The sequence below is a fragment of the Mesitornis unicolor genome, unplaced genomic scaffold, assembly GCF_000695765.1.
Source record: "Mesitornis unicolor isolate BGI_N332 unplaced genomic scaffold, ASM69576v1 scaffold152, whole genome shotgun sequence".
NCBI lineage: Eukaryota > Metazoa > Chordata > Aves > Mesitornithiformes > Mesitornithidae > Mesitornis > Mesitornis unicolor.
In genome coordinates, this window is record NW_010166888.1 from 15,478 (window position 1) to 38,500 (window position 23,023).

The following is a 23,023-nucleotide window of genomic DNA, read 5'->3' on the forward strand; positions in this document are numbered from 1 at the left end:
TGGGGTTTGACTGACCTCTGCTGTGCTTCATTTAATAATAATTAACTCCACGTACTCAGTCAGTCAGCAAGCAAAACTGAAGTATGACTGTTGGGATTTATCTCAAACCTCACATCTTTTAGAGCAAGGGATAGAACCACTTTTTACAAAAGTTATTTTAACTTCACAAATATCAGGAGCACCTATAAAGCGTCTGCATCAGTGCCTCCACCCCATGGTGAAGAGATGCTTTCTCTGCCATTCACTGGAGACTTGTACTTTGTCTACTTTGAGATACCTCCATGAGAGAAGCAAGAGTGAAATGCTGGTCTGTCAAAAGTGGTTTGTGGCTGTTCAACCTGACAGCTTCCTCAGATAGGCTGTTTCTAAGCAGAGGAAATGCAGCAGATGCTGGCTGTGTCTTGTATCATGCTATATGAGAAATACCAAGTAAACAGGCAAAGTTGAGAACTGGTAATTGATTTAAAGCAGTGCTGTTGTATTTGTCATTGGAGCGGATGGCATTGGGCTCGAGGGAGACTTCTGATGCAATTCTTCATGGACTGGTGTCTGAGCCAGCATTGAGACTTTCAGTGTTTTGAGGAAAAAGTGTCAAAGCACTGATGAAGCAATCTGATAAATATTATTATTCTAAATCTTAAAACACTGGATACCCATGAGGAGTGGAGTGCACCTGAATTTGATCTTACTGCTAGTATGAATGAGTGTTACATATTTTGGGATGAAGAATGAGAATTTCTGCGAATTCATTGCTTGATGGTTTCAAAGAAGTAAGACTTGGGTGTGAAAATCGACCAACAGATTAATAAACTGATGTTGGCAAGGCAAAAAGAAAAAGATAAATGCATTTTCAAGACACATCAGAAGTGGTGGTTTTCCCCTAAAGAGTGCCTGTGTCCTTGACAATTTCTGACCTCCGGAGGTTCCTTACAGCTCTCAGAAGGACAGCGCAATGATCCTACTCACCTTTCTTGAGGGTACCTGTGATGTCTCCCTCCTTCTGCTTACCTAAACAGAGTAACCTGGCAGTGATGCTGTCCAGGTCCTTTATGACTGATGGATGTATTGTACTGGAATGCTCTGGGCATGCATAGGTTCAGTTTCGTCAGTACTGCCTTGGTGAAATTTAGGTGTTGTAATTTGAAATCTCAGCTTTATGGTGTTAGCAAATTACATGCTTTCTGAAAAAGTCACTTGAATGCTTCATGGGTTACTGTTGGCAAAATTCTGACTGTGTTGCTGTAAACTGCCCTTGTCTCTGTGGGGTTGCAGAACGTACATTGGGGAGTGACTGACTAAGCTGTGCATAGCGAAGATTACTGCACAACTCATGGTAGAGGTGAAATGTAGGATAAGCAGTACTATTGCAGAAAGCTCATGGGGAGTGTAAGTGTGTCACGGTCTGTTTGGTGTACAGTGAGGTAGGGACTTGGCAAACAAACTTGTGCCTGTCAGTCTTGCTGTTAGCTTGTTAGAGATGTTTGTTGCGAGTCACTTCATAGTGTGAAGTGTTTGATGATAGTTTATGGAGTATCTAGGCAACATTTTAAAGACAAACACAAAATATAAAAGCATGCTTCATCTCTGTAACTAGATCCCTGTCTGTGCTTATCAGTCCAGCAGAACTTGGTTTAAAGAAGAGGAATAAAGAAATTATTCGGAGCTGGAGTCAAAGAATGGCAGGTTGGCAGATCACCTGTGTCCTTTATAAAGCTGTGTAGTGGTTGTGACCCAATCCTGTGAATGCTCTGCAGCAGCAAAATCTGTGCAGATGGGAAGGTCTCTTTGCTCCAGGCAGTGACCCATTTTCACAAAGCTTGTCAGGAATTCAATTTTCAAATGTCCTTGAATAGACTGATATTCGAGCCAATTCACCTGCAGTAGAGGGCAAATATACACAGGTCTTCCAAGCCTGACATCCACAACAAACACGGCTATTGACCAGGGAACCGAGCTCTTCTTGGTTTATGGGCTATGGCACCTGAGTATTAAATATTGTCTAAAAATAAACAAGAACCCTCCATCCCCCTACACCAGTTCTTTTTCGAAAGACAACATTTTCTCCCATTTGAGTAATATCAAAGAAGTTGCCCTGCTCCACCCCAATGAAAGCATCAACTTTTTTGGTTATGCCAGCTACAGAAATGGGGCTGACATTTTATCACTGCTAAATAAGTATTTCATGCTCTGGAGAAATAAAAGGAAAGGTGATGGTAAAATGATCCACAAAAGTCTTGCATGTGGGTTTTAGGAAGGGCAACCCTTGATGTACCTGCAGATAAGAACAGTTTCCTTCTCCGTAATTTCCTGCTGGTTGCTGGCTGGATGTGTGGTAGCCTATAGGAAGTTAATTCTTGCACATATCCATTTCATTGCACTTCTAGAATTAACCTTTTTATCTTGGCATGCTTATTTCATGTTCGTGCCTAAATAAAGGATGGATGCGAAAGGGAAGATGCTTATAGGAAGAGTGGTGGGTTTGTGAGACCATCAGTGTTCCTATGAAAGTTACTGAGTTTGACAGGAATTGTAGTTGCTGTCGAAGTAATGGGAGATTCGGTAAATCTGAAAGCAGGTAATGCATCTGCAGAATTGTTTTCATAGATTTGAGTATTTGTGTTAAGCTCAAAAAATGGCTTTTTAGTTGAGCAGTTCACTGTGTGGGATAGCTCCAAAGGGCTTCTTTCATTCATTCCCAGACAAATCGTGATGGATGAAGACAGAACAAGGCATTTGCGGTACTTAAAATGTCAATATAGTAGAGGGCAATTGGAGCAGAGACAGCTGTAGAGGGTTGGCATTAGTTTACTTGTAAGCTCTGTTCTGTAGTAAAATTTCTGTGCTGCAGTGCTGCTGCCTTTGAGTTTTGGTAGGGAACTTGAAGGCAGATTCTTCTTTTTCTGTCTGATTATCTGGTATCAGTGTATGAATGACTATAGTGTGACCAAAGCAGAACTAAGTCATGCTTTTAAGAAAAGCTGCTTTGTTAAAATACAGTAATTCTTTTGTAGTCAGACTCTGTAGCTTTGAGCTACAACTTTTCAGAACATCCTGCCTGAACCAATTACCCACAAATGTGTTTAATGTACATCTGGAACCTTCCCAGAGTTAACAGGGGGTTTGTTAAGTCTGGTCTGTTCATTAGGGGGGGAAGAATCCTTCTACAGTTTGGTGAGAGAAGGGATGTGGAGTAAAATGTTTTGTATTCTGACAGTCGAAACTTTATGCATTTTATTATATATCCATAATAAGGTTAAACATCAGGATCTCTTCTTACCGGAATTTCAAATAAGAAAACACGGCAACTCTTTTGCAGCCAAGCAACAGGTTTATTTGAGGAGCTGCCAACTGCTGTCCTCGGAGCATATTCCTCTGGGGAGACTAGAGCAAAGTAGGTTTGAGAGGGATGGCTTTCAGAGCTGTAATTCTTGTCTGTCCTTGTATTCTGGTAATTCTCCTTGGCCTCTCTTCCAAACGTTGGTACCGTCCAGCGCTGTACAACTGGGTTTCCCTAATGTGGCTGCATCAGATGTCTTTCAGCTCTGCAGCAGTAGGTGTTAAACACAGCATCTGATTCTTGCCTTTGAGGTGTGAGAGTCTTCCTTTGAGTGGAAGCAAAAGAAATGCTTCGATATCTGATGCTTCCAGATGCTAAATGTAAAACTTATCAGCGTAAGCTGATCTCATGATTAGCCACTGCCCAAAAGAGTAAGACCCGCTCTGGTTATTCATTGCTTTATCTCCTTTGTGCTGGCTGCTCTTACCCTCCCCTCCTTTCTTTTATATATTTTGATAGGGTAGTGTTCTGCTAGTATGACTCCCTGATCAGCTCATTGTAGGTGGAGGGGACTGCCAGCGCTGGCTCAAGGGTAGGGAGCAGGGGTGACAGAGGTGGCATCTTCTGCTGGCAGCAGCTGTCCGGCTGGAGCCACCTGAGTGTGCTTTCATGGTAGCTTTAGGGTGACCGGAGTGTGGGCAGCTGCTGTAAGAGGTGGTTCTCTCACTTTCCATACACTCACTTGTGTGGCTGCGTTCTAAATGGGATCAGGGAGCTGGTCTGGTTGAAAACGAAATGTTGTTAGTTCCATCAGCTGTCTCAGGTAGCGTCACGTGCATCTGCACAGTCGGCTGCTGGTTCAAATGCAGGAATCACAGAATGTTAGGATGGGATGGGGAACCCGGGCAGAGGAAGCAGAGACATCAGTGGCAGCTCAAGTTGAATTACAGCACTGGGAGAGTTTCAGTCGAAGGCTGGTGTCAGGTTATATTGCATTTGTGCTTCTGCGTTCTTCCCTTCAAAAGGACGTACTCGTCCTTAAAAAGCTTATTTCATAAGTAGAAAATCAAATTTTGTTTTTACTCAGACTTTGCATAATTTTGCAACTTTATTTTTCAAATCAGGAATATTGCAGTGAGCCTCCTCTGTGCGACTTGAATGCTATGGTCTTCAGTGCAGTTTGAAGACCCTGGGATATTTTTAAATCCAAGCTGTGTCTATCTAAAGTGATCGATTCCAGTGGGACTTCTGTGCAGGTTTAATACCAAAAGGCTGGTCTTACGATGTAGCTTGAATTAAGAGCTTGGCCCTCTTTTTTCATCCCCTCCTGCAGTGTACTCATCCATCCTCATACTCAGCAAGTCAGTTTAACTGAAGCAGATGAATGTAAGTATCTTTGATGAATGAGCTGAGTTGCTTTAACCTATGATCAGACAAGTGCCAGAGTTGCTCAGAGAGGACACCTTTCCCTGGGAAACTGGAGTTCTTAGTTTGGCTCAGCCTTATAATGGAACTGCTTTGGATTATATGGGAGTAACTCGAAAGATATGTATGCTGATAGCAAAAGTTGTATTATCCGAGTAGTTTCATAGGTGCTTTTGCACCCCTATATTGTCTACTTTTGTGCTCAAAATGTGACAAACTATTTCAGTCCAATACACTTTCTCACCCTTTGTGTAGCATAACAGAGACACCTAATGTCAATTTTGCTAATGCTATTAATGAGAGTGATTGATTTGTATTTCCTATTTCAATTGCTCTGGAACTTGGAGATGAACATTGTGGTGAGCTTGTGCTGCTCCTTGCTGCTCCAGTTTGCTTATAAATCCCAAGGGATTGTTGAATTTGTCTAGTCTTAGGTATTCCTGCAAATCTGGCTGATATTAGTGATGTTATCTCATGAAGACTTTGCTACAGAGGTTTTTTTTGGTCTGTTATTAAGAATCGCAAGATTTATGTAGAAACTTAAGCGTTTTCCAAATATTTTTAGGTTTCCATGAACAACCACATCAAACTCTGGCTTTAATAAAAATTGCTTTTAAAATTCTTGCAAATGGCAAAGGCAGATTATTTTTAAGACCTAAACATATTCTCTCTGTCATTAAAATAAATAATTAAAAAAAAAATCTGTCTTGTGGGCTGCCTGACGCTTCAGATGGAAGCTGGGTCACAGAGAATCACAGTTTTTTGGAAGTGTTATTGAGATATATGTCTAAAGATGAGAAGTTCAGTGATTCTTGCCTGCCCTAGATAACAAATCTGGCAAAGTGGCAGATGAGGACTCGGTTCTTTCAGAAGGCGAGTGTGTGGATGTGCAGTCACTGCTCTAGGGAGCCTTTAGGATGGGGACCAGCTGCCTTGAAATCAAGACTACAGGTAAATTGTGTTATTTGGAGGAGAGAAAATCAAAACAAACCAGCCATAAATAACTCTTCCATGGTAGCCATTCTGTCAGGATCTTTTTCAGAATGAGTCCGGAGAGATCAGGTTTTTTTCATGGGACAAAGGCATCTGGTATTTGACAATGCATAAAGCAGCATCCTAAGCCTTCAAGCTGTAATTTGGTTTTTGTTAGTTGAGTGCTCGGTGCTGGAACTGACCGTTAGTGGAAGTGATCAGAAGGCAAAACGTGACACTTGCTGTTGTCTTGCTTCCACTTCCATAGTTTGTGAGGTTCAGAATCCAGATGGACACAGAAGAATGGATTTGGAGTAACACACTTGAGTACCAGATAACTTGTGTTATAAGGTCTGTGTCAATTCAAGCTTCTGGACATAGACCATAAAAAAAAAAAGCTCTGCTGCACTTGCTGGAGCTTCTGGCAATGACAAAAATACATACAACTGTCTGGACTTGCAGACTTCCTCTAGAACTAATTGGGTAAGAAAATTCACTTATACTGTGGGTCTTGCATGTTGTGGAACACTGGCTTTGCATGGTAAATTGACAGGTGACATATATAATGACACAGAGCACTGACAGATGCACATTGCCTTCAAATAAGCCACTTTAAATTTCAAGGTGAGTGTTACCTGTGTTCTTTGGGTTTTAAGAAGTGATAAACTGAAGAGCTATGGTTTAGAGGAGACTATTTTTTTGACAAAGTGGCCTAGCTACAGGGACAAAATTACAGAGAGGAGTTATTCTCGGGAAGTGAGAAAGGGAAAAACCAAGTTGTCACTTTAGAAAATGCCTCAAGAAACATTAAAGGTAGGAAATACTTTTCACTCTACTCGTGATACTAACTTGGCATTCATTTGGTAATTTCTTCTAAGAGAACAAATGATTTGTACTGTCCTGTATCACCTTGGTCTTCTGGCATACAGCGTTACTTGTGAAGTGCTTGAGTCGCTGTGAGCTACCCCTGGAAACGGGTCAGAGTCAGAAAGTTGCATGTTTTTCTAGTTTCTGCTGACAACTGGGCTTATGGTTTGTCCAGCGGCTGGAGTGCTGGGGTTTGTCTGCTGCTTGGTACCAAGAAGTCGTAGGACTTGCAAGCCCAGCTGTGGTATATCAAAACCAGAAGAACGTGAACTTTTGTAGTGTTCTGTTAACGTTTCTGTTGTCAGACTCCCATTGCTTTTGCCTACTCTCAGCTTTTATTTCATGCAGTCACAGGCTTCCACCTCCCTTTTTTGGTGTCTGCACAGGAGTTGCTGTACACCGTGCAAATGTAAGAAATGATCCAGTACCATCCCTCCAGCCTAAGGGGTATCTCCAGCTTTTAAAATCTTATTTTATTTTCCACTTTTATTAATCTAAACTAATACTCTTCAGCTGTGCTACTGCAATCACTCTGCTCTGGTTGTTACCTTGTAGGTAAGATTTTTGGACCTAACATCTACTTGCAAGGCACAGGTAGTCCCAGGGGTGCAGCATTTGACTTGTGCTCCTGGGGAAGCCCAGTACAGTTTGTCTGTGCAGTGGTTAAGAGGATCACTGGTATTTCTTGCCTTTTTTGAACAAGGGGCTCAAAGTACAACTGTGTACGTGTTTCAAGCGTTTTTCGGTCGGAAAGCACCTCATCTTTTCCATCATACTTGATGTTAAAATGTAGGATAAATCTTGCCAGTGGTGCAGTCCACAAGCCTCTGGTTTAGCCAGCTGTGGAGATGCGCGGTAGCAGCTGCCTGCTTTGAAGGCACATGCTCCAAACTTCCATAAAATAAAAGTATTTTGCTGAGACAAGGCCTTTTTAGCTGGTTTGCTTTTTTAGATGCGCTGTGTCTGTATGAACATAACCTTTTCATCCAAGGTAAATTGGAACTGCTATGTAGAAAAGGGATCTTGGGTCTCCCTTGCACCAGTACAAATTTTCGTACACGATGCTCAAGTGTTTTCACTTGAGTGCTGGTGTACGGCTGGAGAAGGGCACAGGACACAACTGCCCCTTTTTTGGCTGTGTACCCTCATTGCTGGGCTCCCTGTCAGCCTGAGCTGATCTGAATGCAGGCGCCTGTCCCTGCCCTGATCTGCAGCCCTGCCTGTGCTGGAACTGGGATTTCTACTGCTGTGCGGGAAGCCTGGCTGTTCAGCTGGTGTAGCTGAACATGAGCTGTCTCTGTACCTGAGCTGTTCATCAGGCAGCATGATGGGGGCAAACACAGCTCACTGGGGGATTTTAATTTTACATTTTTTTCATGCTACCTAGCTAAGGTTGAAATCCTGCTTCAATACTGTTACACAACAGCACTATGGACTTGGCTTGTTGCACTGGGAGGATGAGCAGTTTCACACAGTCTGCAAAACTCAGCAGTAATTTGCAACTCAGTTTAATAACAGTTTTTCTGTACCCATTTAGAAACAATGTGACATGATGTTTAGGTTACTCTGCTTTCCAGAAATGGTCATGAATGTATTGAGGTTGTACATATGGACATAGATTTGTTTCAAACCTGTTGAGTATGTGGGGAAGCTGCCTTGTAGCAAGTGAAGCTGTCTGGTCATCCTGCTAGTGCTGTGGTCACCACGTTACAGAGTCTGGTTTTCAAGGAGAAGGGAGACGTATGCAGAGCGTGTTGGGGAGTCTAATGTGTAGCCCTGAACTTTACACTTGAACGAAAAAAGAGCTTGATTTTTATTTATTGTAATGTAAACCATTACAAATTGCTGATCAGAACAGAAAATCTCTTTGGAGTCCTGAGCTTGCAGGAGGCAATTGTGATCTTCTGGAGCCCGTGACAAACAGCTCAAGTGTAAAAGCAAGATCTCTGTGATGCACATTTATGAAAAATGTTGAACTCATTGAAAACTCTGGCTCAAACGGGGTGGTGAACACCTTTAACTGAAACATTTTACTTTTTCGCAGGTATATTTGAATGTTTTGATGATACAATTTTTAATATAGAGTGCATGATGTTGAAATATATTCTGTAAAGATCCTGTAGTTATGAAATACCTCTTGTAGGGTATAGCTGACCTTCAGGCATTCTTTTCAAAGGTCATGAGCGCGACAGTGGGTGTCACAAAAGTGCTGAGCCACACCATATTGCAGAGTTCAGCTCTGTTCAGCATTGCCCTGAACGTCCTTTTGACAAGTCTTTAATGAATAAGCTGAAAAATGAAAGCATTTCAGGCTTGCATGTTCATCTAAAAAGGAAAAATTAAAAAAGCTGTAGACCAAAGTGCTTACTGGAGACGTTAGTGCTGTTTCCAAGTATCTGGTCACTAGTATTGTGTACTTGAAACTGTGGGGTTTCTCCTTGCTTGAGACTTTAAATAATGTGATTAATCTGGGAAGCACTGCAAGCAGAATCAAAGATGCGGGGCCAGCTTTGTCTGAAAATACGGTTAAAAAGATTGCTGTGAATTATATTAAATTTAACTAGAATTTTGGCTTTATTATATGAAATTCCAGAGCTGTTAGGAATGTCTAAGCTGGTGTTTGATTGGGGAGAGGGTGGTGGTGAACTGGAACATTTAAGGGATATTATTAAAATTGCTTGAAAGTGTCCTTAGAACTGTTAAGCTGAAAAGCCAAATTTTTAAAGTACAGATTTAAAAGAAACTGCCTTGCAAATTACAAGACAATAGAAACAAAATAAAACCAAGCTATAACCGTGTTTGTTCTTGTTTTGCAGACCGTGAGGACCAATCAATTCTCTGCACGTAAGTGAACACTTTTTTCATTTGAGCATTTTTGGAAATCTCTGTTGAGAAAAGAGTCTTTAATACAGCCTTAGTAGTCTAAAACCTGGTCTTTAATCTTGACAGGCAGTGGCAAATGGTTAAAGATGTAGCATGAAGTGATATTTAGTGTGAGGATATATTCTTTAGTACTGTAATTCACCTCATTGGAAGTTTTATGGGCGTGTGACACTTAAGAAATGTAGTTTAAAATATCAGTTAAGAGATGTGAATCAGAGATTAAAAGCTTTAAAAAGTGCCCGTCTGTCTGAAATGCTGTGCTGTGTTCTCCTCCGTGTGTAGTACCCAGGGGGCATGAATCAAAAGTTGGTCTGGAAATCCTGCTGAGCAACAGCAGCTTTGGATCTGCGTTAAGCAGGAGAACTCTGAACAAGTTGACACTGAGGTTTCCTTTTGCTTTCTCTGTGTGCACCTGAATTTGCCCTATGCACGAGCAAACTTCTAGCTTCAGCTTAAATTCCTCTGGGACCTGGAAATGCAGTGGTGGGGTAGTCAGAAGAGGATGAATGTGCTTCAGGCTTGTGACGCAGCTGAGCTGATCTGTCTGTGGGCTGCTGTTGAAAGGGGTGATCCAGTTTCCTTTCCCATCCCACCTAGGCTGTGTGCTTCTGCAGCCTCTTGTGCTAGCCCTGGAGGTTTGCAGCCAACGTGATAAGCCAGTTCATGGAGTGAAGCTGGCAGAAAACCAACCTTGCCAGAAAATGATGCTTTTCATCAGTTTAACTCTTTGGTATGGAGCAGGAGGTATGAACGTGCAGGAGGGGAACTGTCCCTGTTGGTGCTGGTGTGAGAGTTAGGACAGTTCACAGTTGTGAAACCACACCTGGGCTCCATTCTGAAACTGCTTGTAGTTTGCAATCTTAGGTATAACTGCACATGTTCAATTATCTGAGAGAGAGAGGGAAGATATGGTAGCTTGCATGCCTCTCACTGGGTTATGTGATCAGTTGACCACGGTGTGTGCCAGTGCATGCCAGCTGCATTGAGGCCATAGTTTGTGAGGATGCCTGCTTCTGAAATAGCTCAATGGTTAGATTAATTGCTGGAAAGAGACCTGGATTCAGTTTCCTTCTTGCCATGAAGAGATTCAAATCTTCATCTCCCGCTTCCTACAGAAGTGCCTTAACTATCAGACTCAATACAAGACTGAAGGTGGATTCTTTCAAGCCATGCTTTTCTGAACTATGGATACTGTAAATACAAGATTCATGGAGCCTAAGGACGCAGAAGCAAATACAGTTCTGTAGCTAAGACAAAAGTTGATCCAGTTAACATAGGCTTGTCTAGGTCTGTGGTCCTTGCTCTTAGTAGGACTTCTGTTTTCATGTGATGACTACTTCATATGCAATGTACAAAACAGCCCTGAAAGCTGGAATGGGATCCCAGAGCAAAAATAAATGCTTTGTTCTTGTGTGTTTGTGGATGCTTTGACAGTACGTGCTTGCCTCAGGTGAATTTTTTTGAAGTTGCTTCATGTTTTCTGCCTATGCATGAACCTTGCACTTCTTTACATGGTCAGCCAAGACCACAAAGGTTGGAATGGCAGTGCTACAGGATTTAGTGAACATCTGATCTGTTCATTTGCAAATTGAAAAGTCTTTAAGCTCTCTTGCCTTCAATTTTGTTACTACCTCACCTGTAAGGTTACTATAAGCTTTTGATCCGTCTACATGGAATAGGCAGTTGAACTCTGTTTTATATTCGGTACAGCACACTTCAACATGAAATACCTGGATCTTGTGATGGGTTCCACATCTTGGCGAGGCTGTTGCTAAGCTGCTTGCTGGACACCCATTTGCAGAGATGCTTGCTTCCAGATGGTGAGGGGTGGGGAACGGACGCACTTCCTTCCAGTCAGACCTCAGGAGAATGCAACCATATCCAGTACTGAGGTCTGGAGCCTGCTGGGGACTGTTCTGAGTGCAGGTCTAATATAAAGATCCTCAGAGATGCTTTTGAGGACACTTCTGATGGACGTGTAAAATGTTTGGTGACAAATCCACTACTCCATGTAAAATTTCAGAACCTGGTGCTAGGAGGCAGTGAACAATGCATCTCCAAAGGATTTCAACACTGTCCTGGAGTTGTATCGCAAAAGGAAGCATTGAAACTGTTTGCAAAACTTGTCCAGTGTCAAGGTACTAACTTTAATTCAGTGTTTTGATTGTACCAGTGTTAAAGACTGCGCTTAACAAAACTGTGGCAGAGTCTTAATAAAGCTGAGTTTCTGAACTAGCAGATTCCAGGCTCTATTGGCTGTCCTGCTGCTTTAACTTGGGCTTCTTAAGTACTTCAGAGAAGTACTTACACAGCACCATAAAGAAAAACAGGGTTAACAAGGAAGTACAAATTTTCTCAGTAACGTGGAGAGATCGATGGCCTCAGCATTATGAAGGGTAAGGCATTATATCTCCAAATTGGATGTACAGAACCAGAGGATATCCAGTCTAGGTCTTACCTTTGGGAATATGAAGACATGTGATGTGATAGATGCTAGGATCCAAGGTGTTTCTGTTATCTTGAAGTTCAGCATCGAAGTTCTACCATAGCCCAGGAGATACTGGTAATGCTGTGTTAACCATCAGCACCATTTAGGTGCTGACTGTATATAACAAAGGATAGTAGGGGTTAACCAGACTGCTATGCAGGTTAATAAACACTTTTCTCTTAGAATAGGTTTGTCCTGCTTTTCAGCTCTGTGTCCAGAAGTGTCATCAAAACCATTTGTATTCCCCTGCATTGATCTTTTGGACAAACAGGCTGTGAAGACAGCTGCCTGCTGTGGTTCTGTCCCCAGTGTGGTTTCCCCTCTGGGCTTCATGAGGGAGCTCGATCTCTTCGTCAGGTTTGCATGATAAACTCGGTACTTGACATCTGGTTGGCTGAGATGTTAAATCCCTTTCATGAATGGGACAGGGCCATGGCAAACTCCCTTGTTTATCAAGCCAAAAGGAGGCCTGATGTTTCGATCAAGAGTCCAGGACTTCCATTGCATTGCTGATTGTGTGGTGAAAAGGTAACCTGTGTGTGTTTCCCTTCCATAGCACTGGTTTTACAGGTCTTACGCTAAGGCAAGAATAAATAATGTGGAAGGAGTGTGTCTTAACCGCACTGGAGGTGGTTTCCGAAACTCCTTTGGCAGGTCATGAAAGGCTTGAGACATCTCATCCCAGACTTCTCAGGACCTGATTGACCCTGATCTTTAGTAGAGCTGAAAGTACTCAAAATGCTTGCTCTTTCCTACAGTAAGAGTGGTTCAGGCTAGCTAGTGAGAAAGAAAACATCCCTTGACTTATGCTTAGATGGGTGGACAGTTCTGGTGTGCCTGTCACTCTCCTGTCTCCCACTGCCTTCACTGTAATTGTCTCTATGTACATCCTGGAGAGAAGTCTTTCCCATTGCTTCATGAAGGTCTGTCTGGTTAGCATCTTCACCTATCCCTCCCTACTTCCAGTTGATCTAGTTTCCTGGGTTTTTACCTTTTGTGGCCTTTAGAGTAGGGGGCTGGATCAGCTCTAAAGTAATAGTACTTGCATGACAGCTTCCCAGGTCTCTGGATCCAGCTGCTTTTCTTCTCGACAGCCAGGAGTGCTCCTCTCGGGGGCATTCTCAGGTGTAAGATTGGTGCTATTTCAAGCCTTGGGGTTTGCTTTCAGTTACTCCTCTTCAAAGACCATCTCTGCACTTTTTCCCAATGCCTTCTTTTGTGTGGTTCTACCTTAGTAAATGTCTGATCCATCCTTACTTATCTTGGAAAGCCTTTAAACTCTCTTGTCTTCAGTTTTATTACCTCACCGTCAAGATCACCTTAAGCTTTTGATCCTTCTGGACTCAATAGCCAACTGAATCCTGATTTATATCTGGTGCACATGGTAATTTTTACCCTAGGCATGAAAGTGTGCAAATGAAATCTGGGGTTGGGGCTGTTTCATTGTGTTCACCTGTCCAGATCCTTAGAAAATCTCAATCTGTTTCCCCTGAAAGAACTGCAGTTACCTTCATGTAGTCACTATTCTAGTAAATAGCCAGCTGCATCCAGACATGTCTTGAAGCTGCAAGGGTGTTGTTTGGTGTTTTTTCTAACATAGTTAAACCACTTTTGTAGCTACATTTAAAGAATGTCTTATCTTGGGTGTTAAGCAGACACTTGGAGATTTGTTCACACTTTGCCTCAGGAGTTACAGTGCCCAGTGATCCAGGTTGGTTCAGTGCTTGGTAGAGAATACTCCCTGTTTGTGTGGCAGGACAGTATGCAGGCAGTGTTCCTGTTGAGAGAAGGTGCATATGGTTTTCTGAGAATAATCCTAATATTTTTTTCCCTCAAAGAGACTTGTGCTGAAGAGTAACCTCTGTTGCATTGAAATGCTACAGACACAGGCATTCATCTAAATGCACCATGTGGAGTGGGCTGGCCTGATGGATGGTTCTCCAACCACACCTCTTGCCACGTCTCATTATTTCAAAGGTAGTGGGATTACTTAGAGGTTTCCTCTCTCAACTTCACTTGCTGACATTCAGTGAGGAGTTTGGGGTCTGACATGCCCTAAAGATGAGGAGTTTTTGTACAAACTGGTGATCTTAAAGTTAGTAATATATTCTTAAAGTCAAACTTAATACCAGTTAAAAAAACCAAAACAACAAAACCCAAAACCAACCACTGCTGCATTCTCTGGATGCTTGTGTCAGCGGAACATCTTGTCCTTCACTTACCATGGAAGCTGTTTCTTCAGGAGGGTATTACTCAGGTTGCCAGCTGATGTGGCTGTCATTCAGTTCTCCAGTCCAGACTTGATGACATAGAGGACTTTTCCTGCTCTTGCTGCAGAAGTAAGAGTTGTCTCAGGACACGAAATGGTGTCTTGCCTTCCTCTCATTTTGTTACCATCTTAATTTTTTCCCCCTTTTTTCCACCCTTCATCATTTAAGGAACAGAGTATAGACAATTGCATTGCTGAGGAGACTGGTCTACAGGGCTTTATTCTGAGTTAGTGGCACATAATCTTAGAGATATTTATGCACTGACTTCCTTTCTTCTCATCCTTTTTGTCTCATTGTCCTCCCTGTGCCTCCCCTTGCTTTTCCCCAGCCATGCCTGTTCTCATAAATTGATCAGTACTTGAGCCCCAGGGACGGAGTTTGTAGAAGAAACTTTTTGATTTATTGTGGAGAGGCTTTTCTCAGAGTGAACCAAAAGTAATTTTCCAGTGTCCAGAAGGACTCTGCCTGCTCCATGGTATAACCCTGATTTCCTCTGGTAGTAGTAATGTGATTTCTTACGTGCTCTCTGACCAATTGGAAAACCCAACTATGAAAAACCCACATATACTTGCAGTTCGTGAATCCATTGGACAATTTATGGAGTCATAACCAGAGTATTGTCTGGTTAATGATGAGATGGGGGAGCTGAACGAGCAATAGCAGTGATAATTTCTTTTTAGCTTTGAAGTTTGAGGGTTTAATCTTGGGATGCTAACCACTAACAAATTGTTAGTAAGGTTGCTGGAGCTCTCTATTGTTTTGTAGTTTAGTTCATTAAGCTTTCAAATAAAAAGCAAAGAAGCAGCCCCCAAACCCAGCATTTTTCTGGGAAGCCAGAGTTAACTGTTACCTAATCACCTCTCCTTGGTTGGAGTGCAAATGACAATTTGCTTAGAATCTTATGTCGGTAAGTTCTTAGTTTGCTGAAAAGAAACAAAAACAGATGTAGTTCCAGCAAGTTCATATTCCTGCTAGTTTATAAGCACATTATCAGCCTGAATTAACCCAGCGTCCATAAAAAATCAATTACAGAAAAGTGGTGCTAACTTTGCAATGTGCACATCCCTCCCTGTACACCCTTTCATTCCTGTAAGGTGTGCAGTTGCAGTGCACTGCTTTGCAGGATCTTTCTTAGAAAAGCTGCAGCTGCTGACGTTTTGCTAAGTTTTGTTGTTTCTCTACGATTATTGCTGTCTGCTGATGTTAAATGGGCCTGCTGGGCTGGTGGAGGCTGGTGACCAAGATGAAGAAATTTCTGTTGTGGTATATGAAGAAATGAGAAATATTCAAGCCTTTCCTGGCTTTGTTGTCTTTAGCTGCCAGGCGACTTTTGGAAGGTCAAATATGAAAATGTGCCGCGCTGCACTTTTTAAGCGTTATGGTCTAAATCGAAGAATCTTACCACAAACATATGGTATTTTCCAAACTGAGACAGGGCTTGATAAACAGTCATTTAGCAGATGCTCGCAGCCGTACAAGGATATCTAATCTGAATTGACTTCAGTAGGAGTGGAGGGGTGTGGAGGGAATAGAGGCTGCTTATTAAAGGACAACGGCAGCAAATACCAAGCATTTTTGTATACAACCTCTGGCTGGAGTCCAGCTTGTGACATTCCCTAGACAACTGGTGTTGAGATGATGTGAAGCATCTAGAGAGAAATGAAGGAGCTATAAAGCAGCCTTGTAAGTAGTAAAGCCAATTACTGATGGTTCTGTGCTAGTCCTAACTATCAGATACACCTCTTCATTTCAGAAAATTAGCCAAGTGATTAAGACATCCTTTTAATTACAGGTCTTGACTGTAAATTTCTGTTCATTTGTAACTGGCAGAAGAGCTGCTCAGTTGTGTCTGGGTATAAGTGTCTCTTCTGTTCTTTGCAACTGCTGTTGTGAGAAGGACAAAAGAGCGTTAGGGCTCGCTCTTACGCAGTTACTTTCTCCTGCAAACAAGTGAAGTGCACACTTCCGTGTTTTGATGTCTTGTGCAAGTATGAAAGGAGGCATTGCTGGCCACAGGACCTGTGGGGCAGGTTGGGATTCCTGTGTCTTGTGAAATCGGGTGCTGAGGAGGCCTTGCCCAGGTGCCAAGGTGGTGGTGCCGTTGCTGCTTCACAGGACTCTCTCCTTCCGGATGAGCTCCTCATCCCAGTGCTTGTTGCTGATCAGGAATGAGAGAAGTAGACTGAAACTCCTGGGGCAGGGGAAAGGTTCAAGTGATCCAGGCTCCTTGCCTGGAAAATACTGGCTTGTTTGGTTCGTTTTTCAGTAATTTAAATCACAGATCATCTCTATAGTGGGATAGGTGACACTAACTGCATCTGACCATCCCAATAGATGTATTGCAGATGTTTATCTTCACAAATATCGCTAGCTTGCGCTAGAGACTTTGTGCACAGGTAGCAAGATGAAGAAAAGTCTGTGTCTGAATTTCAAAGCTTTCTTTGTACGCGTGTTCTTGTGTCCCTCTGTCTTCTGTGACTCACAGCACGACACCATGTACGTCCTGTGTGGTCCCTGATCTGCTAGTGAAGGTAACAGCTGCTGGGTGGTGCTAGGAGGGTGCCAGTCCTTGCAGTGGGACTTCAGTAAGCAACTTTAAACTAACTTGACTTCCCTAAAATCCAGAAACTCATTTGCCTCTTCAGGAAGAGGTGGTAATGCCTTGTCCTGCCATGCTGGGATCTGTAACCATCACAAGATAACGTGCAGGCGCTTCAAGCCTGTTTGACGATAAGAAAAGCAACTGGTTCGGTATAGTTTTCCCTTAGAATAGGTCTTTCCCAGACAGGCATTTGACCTGTTCATAGAATTACAACAGCCACTGTAAGGGGGCCCTGTGGGAAGAGCTTGCTGCCCTTCTGGGAATCAGGAGACGAGCTTCCACTCCTGCTTGTTGCCTGTTTGCTTTGTGATCCATGAGGCCTCTCCCGCTACCTTTGTGTTGTGTGTTTTCTACATGACAATCTGTTCAGCAGAGAAAATGTCTTTTACTTCTTTTGTGCAATATTTGGGCTGAAGTAGCTTGGAGAGAGGAAAACTGCAGCTGGTTGAGAAGTCAGTCGCTAATTTTTGCTAACCAAATTGTAGCAGAGATAAATTTCCCTGAAGAGTACTGTCCTTTATTGAAAATGGTGCTGTATCTTTACATACAATGAATTGAAAACCATGTAAAAAACTTTAAAATGCTTATGCTCACTAAGCTTTTCCTATTTTAATGTGCTTGAAGCTCCTTCAAAGCAGAAGCGTTGCTGCTCTAGGGGAAAGTGCTTTAACTCTAGATTCTGCTTAAATTTACTCATGACTGTCAGATTTTCTTTGACCTGTCTCTGTAAGGTAGTTTGTAAGGGAGAGATCCTTCAGTTAACTGCTGGCATAACCTTATACCTCCAACCTAAGGCTGTGGTTAGAGATGGTTTGCATGGATGCGCTGTTTGATACTGCCCGTGGCTGGAGTTGACAGGGTATTTCAATTCAGTCTCATAAGGCTTTGATTCTACTGGTAGTGGAATTGAGACTGAAATAAAGGAGGTGAAATTATGACCCTACTGAAGTCATTAGCAAAGCTACCATTGAGTAAAGTAAAGTTAGGATTTCAGCCAAGGGTTTTAGTTGTTTAATTTATGGTAACATATTAATTGAGTTGTATTAAAACCAGGTTTTTGAAAAGTTAATCTTTAGCTTCATGATGCCATTTCCATCCCATAAATATGGCACACAGTGTTTCTAAAATTTTACCTTTTTTGGGCAGGTTGATAGAGGTAGAAGATTTTAATTTATTTTTCTAATTCGTGTGTTTGCACTCCTGAGACAGAACTAAACTACGCAGCTGACATTATTTCTAGAAATGAAAAGGGCTTTATCCTAAATCTTCTAATTCTTTTATAGTATATGGCAGCAGAGCTATCTTACACTGCATCCTGCAGGAAATACTTGGCATACTTGTAAGCTCCAGGGAGATGAGAACAAGGGTGATAACATCCATTAGTGTTGCTTTTGAATGAGAACTTGCATAAAGCCTTTCTCTAAAAAACCACCAACTATTACATTTAAGGGCTTTTTAGCAAAAGGAATTTATTGCAAGCTTTTGACCTTCCTGTGCTGTATGAAGCTTTGCTGGTGTGTACGCCAGAAAAGCCTGTTGATTAGTAGGCTCTTTGAAAACTGTGTGCTGCTCTTCTAGAAAGTCGACATCTGGACTGTATTTATTGTACTGTTTTCTCTTTGCTGGATGTGCCGGAGTAGATTTCCCTCCTTTAAAATTTAATAAACTTTGTTTCTGTAATTTGAAAGAAAGTATTATTTATCTGGCTTTAGAGGCACGGCTAATAATGCTTTCCCAAGCTCTGATGACAATACGAACAAATTGTATTGTTTTAAAATGTAAATGTATATTTTGCTGTACTTCTTTTCTTACTTCTCTTACCTGCTGGAGTAGTTTTAGCATTAAGCATATTGTAATATATGTCTAGAAACAGGCAAGACTGCTTTTATTACTGCTTGTAGCCATGAATTATGTTAATGTAAACACTGTGGTAAAAGGGAAACTATAGAAATGAAGACTGCTTGGGATGCAGGAATTGCCATCTGAGGTCTTTTTCTACGTACCAATCTTTACATTTGTCCTGTGTGTGGTAACTGGGCCAGGCTGAAATGGGATTTTTTCATTAAGAGTCAAAGTGTGTTGTTCCACTTGTAATGGTCCCAAAGTACACCCAGTTTCTGCATTGCATATTGATGGTATCTTGGCAAAAAGGAAACTCTGTTATCCATTAGCCAATTCTGAGAGTACTTTTTGTAATCAGCTCTTCAGGTAATACCTTCCACGTTTCTTCATGCAATGAGCAGAGCTAACGTAGTCAACAAGTTTCAAGGGAACCTCCAGAAAGTTTTGAGTGCAGGGATTTCTGATCTTTCCTGTTCTGTTTTATTTTCCAATGATATTTGTAGTTTTGTGAGGAAAAATGGAACAAAAATGGTTTTAGACTCGGTGGTGTAGTTGCTTCTGAGAAGCAGAATCCATCAATAAAATTGGGTGCCTTGGTTAATGCTCTACTGTTGCAGGCCATGATTTGGTAACGGGCTGTGAGAAATATCCCGCAGCTCATCTGCAGAATAATTTTGTTCAATGTTTTCAGTTAAAAGCTTTCTCCTGTAGAACCCAGGGGCTGATGCTGTTCTGTCAGGTTGAACAGATGAGCTGTTTCACCCAAACCTTGTACCTAGCTCTTGTCGGCCACTCTTCCATGATGAACTTGCTAAGCTGCTGTGAGTGAGCTTTTTTGGTCACCATCACTTCTTGGAGAAATGCATGTCCTCCCATCTCTTAGCAAGAGGTCACCTCTGTTGTCCTGTGAATCACTCTGCGATTCTATGGATGGTAAGAAGAAACAAGATTGTTTTAGAGTCTGTTCTCTTTGAAAATCTGAGGTAATGTCCTTTCTGTATATGCAAAGTTAGAATTTCAAGTGCTGTATTGTCTCATTTTTGCTGATGTTAACTGTAATGTGAGGATAGGGATGCTTCTGAGCTGCCTATCTGATCAGGAAATACAGGTGTGAAGGCACTAAATGCCTACAGAAATGCAGACGAGCTACAAAACTGGGATATGCAGCATGGTGAAGGAAGGGATTTATGAAGACTGCTAAAGAATGTGCTGAAATTCCTCCCGGTAAAGTAACATTTCCATTGAAGTATCTTTAGCTGAGAAATATGCAAGCACACAAAATGTGTACTTGTCATTCTTACAAAGTAGTTGGCTTCCAAAAGTTTAATTTCTGAACAGCTGTTGAATGTCAGAAGGACTTTCACTCTTTCGGTGCAAATCGCCGTAATAAAATCCTTTTTAGCTTCACACCCTTCAGAGCTGCAGTCACTGTGTCACTTGAAATGGGATCTTTCTCATGTACGTCACTGCCATTGAATCGTGGCTAAGTTAGACCTGGTATTCCCTTGGTGTGGATTTATCCAAAGACCAGACCCAGGTTTAAAAGAAAACAAACCCCAACAAAACTGTAGTAACGTCGTTTGTGATTGATGTGATGTGAACATGGTCGCATTTCCTGCCTAGAATGTAAACCCCATATGTAAACCTGGCAATAAATCGTGTCTAAACTTGTTCTGCTTTAAATCTGCCTCTGTCTTAAAAACGAGTGTGCATTTGCTATCTTTATTGATCAGCGTGCTGCACTGCTCTGCACTAATAAATTAATTTCTTAATTCATGTAGCCCTATGGCCACAAACGTATTGTTAAACTAGCTAAGAGTCTGCAATGAGCAGTGCAAATAATCTGTTTGGTTAAAGTGTGTTCGCTGTACTTTGAAACTGGCTTCTAAAGATATTGAATGTTTCCATCAACTTGGTAATTCTTATAACCAGCTTCTGCAATATAAAAGATACTAAAATGGTGCTAAATGTAGAAGTGTGTATAACTATATAGTTATTTTAAAAGTACGTATATGTATTTGCACTCTGAAGAATCTTCTCTCTGGCCTTGCGGTTGAGGCACAGGACAAGTCTGGTTTTTATTACTGAAGGTAACAAAGGAATTCAGGCATACAGACAAAAGCTGTTAATCAAACTAATGTTAACGCGTTGTATCAACATCTTCACGCGAAGGAGATCTTTAGGATGAAGAAAGTATTTTAAACAAATACCTTGTCATTCCCTGCAACATCATCGGGTTTGGTTTAGAGGGTTCGTGAAGGTCTGTTGCGTAGTCAAAGCCATAAATGGAATGAAAGGAGGTTGCCACGAACAAAGGATTGATAAGTTGTTGAAAATTAATTTTGAGGAAAATGTCTGAAATGTTTTGCAGAGGTGAATCTGGTGCCGGGAAGACTGAAAACACTAAGAAGGTTATTCAGTACCTTGCTCATGTTGCTTCCTCCCATAAAGGAAGAAAGGACCATAATATTCCTGTAAGTTGAGATATCTTCTCATTTGTTTATTGCTCTTTTTGAAAAGGACAACTTTTGCATTAAAAAACCCACAACTTTTTTATTAAAGCTAAGCTGTCATATAATCCACATAACTTTGTCTCAACCGTTATTTTCTCTTTAGTAGCTGCTGAGATGTGCAGTTACATCAAAATTTCCAGTTAATGTTCACTGTTTAACTTATGTTGTGAAATTCAAGGCTTTATGCAAACATTGTAACTAGAAACAGTATCAGAGTTTTCTGATGCTGTAAACCCCAGTTTTCAAAAAATTTAATTAACTTGGGCAATTCTTAGTGAATTTAGTTCCCAGTAGATGCAGTTTTCAGTGCTGTATTTGTGAGTGAGCTTTCTGTTCTTTAAAAATTAACTTGTAGATTGGAAAAATCATCAAGCTTAAAAACTGCTGTAGACTTGCTCTACCTAAAAATCAGCAGCTAAAAACAAGCTCAGATTTTATAACACTACAGCTAAGGTGTATACATTTTTATGTCAGAGAATGCAGGTTTTGTGGGAACTTGTCGCTACCTCTGATTGATTTATGTAAACTTTCTTCAGATTCACTCCCAGATTTCAGAATTTGCACTGAATTTTTAGCGGTTCTTTGCTTTAAAAAAATATGAATGGGTTTGAATATTTGTTGCTTTGAGCACTTTGATCTCTTTGCAGTGGAGTGTTAGTGCAGCTTTGCCATGAGCAAGTTGCTTCCTCCGACCGATACTGCCTTACGCCTGCTTTTCTCCAGGAGCACCATAGGTTGGAAGCTTTCAACCTGTGTCGTCTGACGTAGCAGCAACAATTTCTGTAATTTCTAGTGTATGGCACTTAGCATTAAAAAATTCTTGAATGCGTCAAGACTCAAACTCCTGGAAAAACGAGAGACGACTTTTGACCAATCTGTGAAGAGGAAAAAAAAAAGGCAAGCAAGGATTTGCAGTGGGAGACAGGAAAAGGTTGCTCTCTGGGTAGATTTGGAGAAACCTAGTTAAGCTGGAAAAATGAGAGACAACTTTTGACCAGTCTGTGAAGAAAAAAAAAAGACAAGCAAGGATTTGCAGTGGGAGACAGGAAAAGGTTGCTCTCTGGGTAGATTTGGAGAAACCTAGTTAAGTATATGGGGAAACTTGAATCTTTGCTCTAATCGAGAGCAAATAACATGACCTTGAGTGTTGACGCTTATTCAAACTGTTGCTGGTTTATCACACAGAAAAGGTCAAAATGAGTCTTTGTATAAGTATTTATTGTGCAGTCTGGTTGTGTCACAGGTTGTGTCCACACCAGCTCCAGGCCTTGGAAGGAAGTTTCCTGTGACTGGAGTGGCAGCAGTATGTGGTGTGTGTTCATGGCACTGTCCTGTGTTGGGAGGGTACGTGGCTCAGGGGAGTGCTATTTAGAGCCTCATCCATCAGAATTGGTTTTCTGAGTACGTTTTGATTTATGAATATTGGCTTTACTGCTGTGCAGCTTTGAACAAAACTAGCTTTTTTAAAAATAACTTCTAGAGGAGTGAAATTGCCTACAGCTTTTTAAGGGAGAAGGGAATTATGCAGAGAAGGGAATTGTGCAGGGTTTGTACCAAGTACTTCTAAATAGCTATTGGCAATTTGCAATGCCTCAGGTTGAAAGAGACTTCTGGAAGCTTCTTGTCCAGCCTCTGTTCAAAGTGTGCCTACCTTCAATGTTAGATTACGCTGCCCAAGACCTTGTAAAGCTGGGTTTTGAAATCTTAAGGGATGGAGACTATGCAACCTCTCTCCAATCCTGTTCCAGTGCTTAACCCCCCAAAGCCCTGGTTTTGGTTGTTTAAAAGTGCTCTGTGTTTGTCTGGCCTTTCTCACACTGTGTTTCCATGAGCACTTTGTGCCAGTGCCTCTGCTGAAGGAAGGAGCCCTTCTTGAGCTTTGTC

At 41.6% G+C, this 23,023-nt stretch overlaps 1 protein-coding gene across 1 annotated transcript in view; it reads left to right on the plus strand.

Annotated features, from left to right (window-relative positions):
- The window catches only part of MYH10 (myosin, heavy chain 10, non-muscle), a gene marked incomplete at its 5' end in the record, with an annotated part of 86,183 nt that overhangs the window by 12,649 nt on the left and 50,511 nt on the right, over nt 1–23,023 (plus strand). The window contains 2 exons of the mRNA XM_010195095.1: nt 9,358–9,385; nt 20,998–21,100. Of these exons, the coding sequence (XP_010193397.1) occupies nt 9,358–9,385; nt 20,998–21,100 (131 nt within the window). The remainder of the gene's footprint in view (nt 1–9,357; nt 9,386–20,997; nt 21,101–23,023) is intronic.